This window comes from Anthonomus grandis, chromosome 9, assembly GCF_022605725.1.
Source record: "Anthonomus grandis grandis chromosome 9, icAntGran1.3, whole genome shotgun sequence".
In the NCBI taxonomy this organism is placed as follows: Eukaryota; Metazoa; Arthropoda; class Insecta; order Coleoptera; family Curculionidae; genus Anthonomus; species Anthonomus grandis.
Window position 1 is genome coordinate 28,814,227 of NC_065554.1, and position 7,306 is coordinate 28,821,532.

Below are 7,306 nucleotides of genomic sequence, written 5' to 3' on the forward strand. Positions count from 1 at the left end.
TAAAAATGTTTATATCCAGTAGTGGCGTATATATATATACGAGTACTTTCGGCTTTTGTAAAAACAAATGGCCTTTCTTGTTTAAAAAAATTATTTTCAAATTCCTACTAAATTTAACCTCATGTGTTTTTTTACTAGACGCACGGTTTTTGCATAAAAAAATTAAAGGTATAGACATATTCCTTAAATTTGAGTGAGGTTGATCAACTATTACTTTCTTTATCCTAGTGATTTTTAATTAGAAGTTTGCAATTTAGAAAAATATCTCCAATGTAATAAGATGTAAAAACTATAATTCAGAAGGTCACAATATTTAAGAAAACGTGATAAATTTATGATTATGTTGTTTAAGAATAACTTTATCTGGTCAAAATGATTCATAATAATTATTAAATACTGTGGAAGTCAACTAATTGTGTATTAACGCATAAAATCAATTATATGGTAAATTATTTAAGAGCAGATAATTGAAAATATAGTAATATTGGGAGTTGCCAAATTATCTGAACGGTCAAGACATGTAGTCCAGGCGTTTATGACATAATTTTGAGTCGAATGTACCATTTGAGGTTCAGAAATTTCAATAAACCAATTTTTATAGTACAGGCATTTAAGATTGTATTTTATCAATTCTCCCTTTTTTCTTATGAAGTCAAAATAGCCTATTTCAATTTAAATGCAAATTGTATGACGATAATTGGAGGAATTGCGTTCCTAGTACAAACTTTTAAAATAGTACAGAATTCTAATAATATTTTTTATAATTTGTCATTTTATATTAAAATTGTACTGAAAAAGTCCTTATACGTGGCCAAAGGTCTCACATCACTAAGAAATTTCCAAAGCCTTTCAATTTACACGCAAATACTGCGGTACATCTATATACCAGGCGTAGGTGTTCGATGTAATATGAATAAAAATATAACGAATCTGGAATTGTGGAACTTTCAAACGATTCAAAAGCATCACAACAAAATAAGGAAGAGATCAAATAAGAAATACGTGCCAGTAAAGAGGAGTTATTGGAGGAAAACAAAGAAACTCTGAAACTAAATAATAAAGAGATTATTCTATAAATTCTCTTTTTTATTGGGCTTGCACTGCTCTATGTTGAAATATTAATAAATTATTCCCCTGAATAGCAAATTATTTTTTAACAACGTCAAATACCTGGAAGAACTAATTGATTGCTTACATTCAATCCAGTTTCTTCTTCTTCTTTTTCAAAGACGTCAAATGCCTATAAGAAATTATTGATTTCTTCCAGGCAGTTGAGTCAAATGTTTCCTTTTTTTCTCCTTCTTCTTCTTCTTACTATTTTTTTTTCTTTCTAAGGAGGTCCGGAAGAAATAATTGATTGCTTACAATTAATTCAGTTAAACGTTTTTTCTATTCTTCTTCTTCAAAGACGTCAAAAGCCTAGAAGGAATTATTGATTTCTTCCAGGCAGTTGAGTCAAATGTTTCCTTTTTTTCTCCTTCTTCTTCTTCTTACTATTTTTCTTCTTTCTAAGGAGGCGAGGAAGAAATTGTTAATTGCTTACAGGAAGTTGAGTCAAACGTTTCTTCTCTTCTTCTTTTTAAAGACGTCGAATATTTGGAAGAAATAATTGATTGCTTACATTCAATTCAGTTAAACGTTTCTTCTATTCTTCTTCTTCTTCAATGACCTCAAAAGCCTAGAAGAAATTATTGATTTCTTCCAGGCAGTTGAGTCAAATGTTTCTTTTTTTCTCCTTCTTCTTCTTGCTATTTTTCTTCTTTCTAAGGAGGTCTGGAAAAAGTGGTGCTCTGTGATGGTTAAATGCAAAATACCAAATAGTTACTCAAGTTAGACTTTGTCACCATAAGCATTAATACCACTTTCCTGTTTACACTTATTTACCAAATATTTTGTATTATTTTTGGTGGTATTCTAATAATAAAACGTTTATTGCCATTATTAAATCATTGAGGTTATAAACAAAGATTAAGAGCCAAGGACACCATCATGTTGCATCTTCAGGATATCCTTGATTCTAAAAATTAGAGATCTTGACCCATTAACTACTCATTACTTGTTTTTTTGGTACTAAATTATTTTTTTTTGTTTTCAGATATTTGTTAGAACTGGCAGGCCGACCGCAGTACCATCAGAACCAAACGTAGTAGTAACACAAGTTTTTTTTTATTTATTATTTTTTTTTTTTAACTGGGAATAATACTTAATTACGCCAAAATATCGTTTGAGAAAAGCACGTAACGAAAATGCTTTGATATAAGCCATAAATTGATACAAACAGATCTCAGAAGTGGGATTTTGGTGCTCCGAACATTTTTTTTTTACCATAAGGCTTTTCTACAAGCCTTGACAATCTTATTATTTGTAAATAATTAACTTATTTCCTCTATACAATTTAAAAACGCCAGATTGCACTTTTAAACTTATTTTTTAAGACTCAATTAATTATTACTGTATATATATATATACTAAAATTGTCTAAGCCCTTATAGAGAACACGGTTACTTAAGGTTAAGTTTTTTTTATGGTCCTAATATTGTAGTTGGTGCCTTTAAATTATTAGGTGCCTTATAAGCACAATAAATTTGCTACTTTATCATACTACTATTTTATCGAATTTAATATTGTACTTAAGAATTTTAATTATTATACTTATGCTCAAAATGGGATTTTTGGCCTCAAGAGTGTTGTTTTAAAATTGCCGCGCTGTTCAAATATGCGGGGCACACCTATTGTTATTATTAATAAAAGGAATAATAAGAATTAACTGCGTTTTATTATTTATTAATTTATTGTTGAAAATCAGAGAGGCTTTTCGGGAATTTCTGGTACATGTTAAGCATTAAGGATTCAAATATGAACAAAGGAAGAAGAATAAAATTTTACATTTTTTAAAGAATTCTTGACAGGGAATCCTAAGACATAGGTTCAGCGATTAAAGAAGAGATCTTTTTTATAGTTTAAAAATACGGTCAAATTGAGTCGCACATGGAAGAATGCGACTCAAAAAGGGCATAATAAATCTAACTAGACGTTGTCAAGTTTAACTATTTGAAGACAGATCTAAGTGCATTGATGTGCAAAGCTTATTTATTTAGGACTTGTCTACAATATGTCCTAAAAACGATTTAACTGCGGCTAAACTAGTGGTACAAGTACAAAAGTTCCAACCTATTTTGACGTAAAAATCAATGGTTTTGAGAATATCAGTTGTTAGAAATACCATCCCGATTGTGTTTTAGGAAATATTTTAGTATAAATATTTTACTAATAGTTTTCATTTCAATTGTAATTTTGAACCTAGATAATGAAATGTTACCTAGAGCAAAAAAAAATAATAGGTTTTTTTTCAAAACTTAATGACTTATCTTGAAAAAATTTAATTTTCATTTATTTGCGATAAAAAATGGCACAGCTACTCCATTGCCTTGCTTTCAAGAAATAAAATAGGGTTTTATTAAGTTTTACTCGAAAACCTTAAGGTTATTTGAGAAAAGTATAGATACAAAAACTATAGATTTATTTATCATCTTTAATTTTTTTAAAAAGCACTTTTTTCTCAGGCAAATATTTTCTGCAAGAAAAAAGATTTTTCATTAAGCCGATCCTTAGCCCCCCACCCACCCCACACAACTTACCAGTAAGAAATTGTTTTTAAAAATCATTGTTTTCCAATATAATACGCATGAAGATCAGCTGGTTTCATAATTAATCTAATCTTATAAAACAGTTTGTTTTTTATTTAATTTTAATTTAATAGCACTATTTTTGTAATAAATATTTAATACAAAAACTAGTGCTATTAGATTGAATATTCTGGACGAAAAATGTTGATTTTTCAAAAGAATTTCTTACTGGCCAAATTTTTGGGGTGGGTGGGGGGGTAGGGGTTGTGTTGTTGAAAAATAATGTTTAGTAGGAAATATATATATTCAATATTTAATTTAATAACGTATATATTTTTATATATAAATATTTAGTGTAAAAACAGCGTTATTAGATTGGATAATATGGACAAAAATCATTATAATCATGCATAATTATGCAAAAAAAATATAATTGTAATATTTTTATATTCAATAACAAATACTTATTGTTTCCTCTAGCATTTGTATAAGAAGAAACTAATTTTTAATATTAACGCTGATATACAATGAAAAAATGTAGGTTATAAGAATAAAATTTAAAGGATTCAAACGAAAAATATTAAACAGAATCCATAAGGCCACCTTAACAAAAACCGAAAAATTAATTTTTAAAAATAAAACGAAAAATATACCCATCCGAATTTATTAAATTTTATTAAAGACACAGACGCCGAGGATTACAAAAATTATTTCCGAATGACAAGTGTAGTCTACAAGGAACTTTTGGACTTGGTTAAGCCTTATATTATGAAACAACGAGCAAACATGAGGAATCCTATATCAGCAAATGAAAGATTAGCAGTAACTTTGCGTTTTTTGGCAAATGGAAGATCATTCGAGCATTTAAAATATTCTGCTGTAATTTCTCCCACTACTATAAGTGAAATTGTCATGGAGACTTGCAATGCAATATCTGAGGCGCTTAAAGGATATATAAAAGTAAGTGAGACTATTTTTTTGTTGAAGTTACATATATTTTTTTAATTGAAACTCTGTATGAAACAGCTCATTTCGTGTAGATGTTTTGTCGCTGAATAAAAATCCAACCTCAGAATTGCGCCAGCACGTCAGGATTTTGATATATTCTAACCTTAAAGTGCTAAAAATACGGTTTTTGAGATATTTGAGGTTATGTTATGAGAACAGCAAAATCTTTCCCTGACTACTATTTAGCGCATCATTAAGCATATAAGTTTGCTGTTATCATAACATAACCTCAAATATACTCGAAAACCATGTTTTTGGCACTTTAAGATTAATATGTCTCCAAATCCTAAGATGTTGGCGCACTGTTAAGGCCTAATTTGGATTCAGCGGCAAAAAAATCTACAAGAAATGATATGTTTTGCTCACCGAGCAAAACATATAAAATGTATTATTAAGATTAATAAACTCATTATACAGTGCATCCCAAAAGTTATGTCTAAATTCATTTAAAATTCAGGGGTGTGGTCGAAAAAAAAACGCTCGGACCCGTCGATTTTTATTTCAAGTTGCGCATTTTTTTACGTGAAGTTTGTATATACAAGGTTGCTCAAAAATAAAAATGTACGCACAGTGGCAGCATAGTGCGGAGGAGCGCCATCTTGCTGGAAAATGAGTTCTTCGTCAGGATAGTCTTGGTCCAATGGATTTGGAAATAAAGCTAGTAATGCTGGAACTAATTCAAATTGGAGAAAATCGAGATACACTTGTCCCGTTAAAGTCTGTTCAAAGAAAAAGGGACATATTACTCTTCTGCGTACTATTCCACACCACACATTTAGTTTTTGAGGGTACTGGGGTTTACCTCCAATGTGGATTTTCTGCTGCCCAATATCGACAATTTTGTCTGTTCACACTACCATTTAAACAGAACGTTTCGGGATCATTGGAAAAAATAATATTACTTACTAAATTATTATTTAGATTGCACATGTTTTGTAAGCGTTCCCAAAACTCATTTCGCCTATCGAAATCGTCATCAAATAACTCTTGCACAGTAATAACTTTGTAGGGATGATATTTGTGCTTTTTAACTATTCGGTGAACTATAGATTTCGCCATGTGTAAATTTGCCTCAATCTGCGACAGAGGAGTGCATGGATTTTCTTCCAAAAGAAACGAAACGTCAAGTTGTTCATTTTCATCTCGAGCAGGACGACCAGATTTCGGTAGATCTCTAACATGACCGAATTCTCTAAATTTAGCCTCTATTCTACTCACCATCTTTTGACATATCGGAAGACGATCGGGATGGATTTTATTGAATAATTGAGCAGCTTCTCTTTGAGTACGTGTTCTATCACCAAACCCAACCATGCACAGAATTTCTATTTTTTCTCGTTCCGTTAACTTGTGAAAACCGCAACTTTGCTCGTACACTTCACACTTGACAATATCTGCCAACAATAAAAAAACACGAATGAATGGAATTTTGCTCTGTTGACTTTAGGTCTAGGACATGATGCATGAATCATACGTAGAATTCCACGCGAAATTTAAAAATGAAATAAAAAAAGGTGTTTTCATTTGAAAAAATTAAGTTGATGGTCGTATTTTATTTTTGAGCGACCCTGTATATACAAACTTCACGTACAAAAATACGCATCTTGAAATAAAAATCGACGGATCCGAGCGTTTTTCTTTTCGAACACACCCCTGAATTTTAAATGAATTTAGACATAACTTTTGGGATGCACTGAATATTAAGATTAATCCATAAACGTGGAAAAATATTTATTAATAGTTTCCTGCGAACATTGTTTTTGCAGTTGGCCAACTACATGTTCTTGCTCATTTACATAATTATTGCATTCGGACTGTACCTTTCTTATTTTTATTTGTGGTGGATTTGTAGGTGTAGATTCTATGGGCGGGGAATTTAATGGGAATGAAACCGTTGTTGGAGAAAGCGTAGGCGTTGTGGTATATCCGTTGTAGCTGAAAGTCGTGCTTAAAGAAGAAGATGGTCCTGAACCATAGTCATAAGCGAAAGTCTGAGCGGCCGTTGGTAATGGCTTTTTACAGGAATTCAAAATAATCATCCATTACTCTCAAAGAGACTTAAGTATATGACCAAAGGAGGGAAAAAAGTAAACTCAAAGTCCAAGTCTCATAAATCAGCGTCTATTAAAGGTTACGCGTTTCGCCTAATTAGGGCATCATCAGACCTATCGAAATACAAAAACCACACACTGACTCACACTAACATAAATAAAAAAATATAAAATAAAATAAGTTTTCACCATCGTGTAACGTTATTGACTAAAATGTATTAGTCAATATTGTTTATAAAATATTTTAGTCAATAACGATACGCGATGGTGTAAACTTATTTTATTTTATATTTTTTCCATTAGTTCCATTGACATTTATTTGCACAGAGTTTCAATAAATGTCAATGGTCAATTTGTCAGAGTTTCTGCGTAGGGTACCGAGTTCTGCCTCAAAAAGTACATCACTAATCGCCTTTTCTACCAAAAGCCGTGGTTGCGGATCTAGTTTTTCCAATTTTTTTGGCCAGATCTTTGCAATCGGATCCTCTTCTTTTGTTAAATACTCGCACGCAAGAGACAGCAGCTCTTTGTTTTCTCAATATTTTGTTGTTTTTAAATTTTTCGGTTTGTTAGTGATGTCAATTGTAGTATTTCTTAAAGCATCGTTTGAAATCTTTTCAG

The 7,306-nt window shown here is 30.9% G+C and overlaps 1 protein-coding gene across 4 annotated transcripts in view; it reads left to right on the forward strand.

Moving 5' to 3' along the window:
- The window catches only part of LOC126740391 (uncharacterized), a 35,982-nt gene extending 33,219 nt beyond the window's left edge, over positions 1-2,763 (forward strand). For all 4 annotated transcript variants that reach the window (XM_050446381.1, XM_050446382.1, XM_050446383.1 and 1 more), the window contains one exon: positions 2,096-2,763. In XM_050446381.1, coding sequence (XP_050302338.1) covers positions 2,096-2,147 — 52 coding nt within the window. In that variant the 3' untranslated portion in view covers positions 2,148-2,763. The remainder of the gene's footprint in view (positions 1-2,095) is intronic.
- Positions 2,764-7,306: the final 4,543 nt, after the last annotated feature.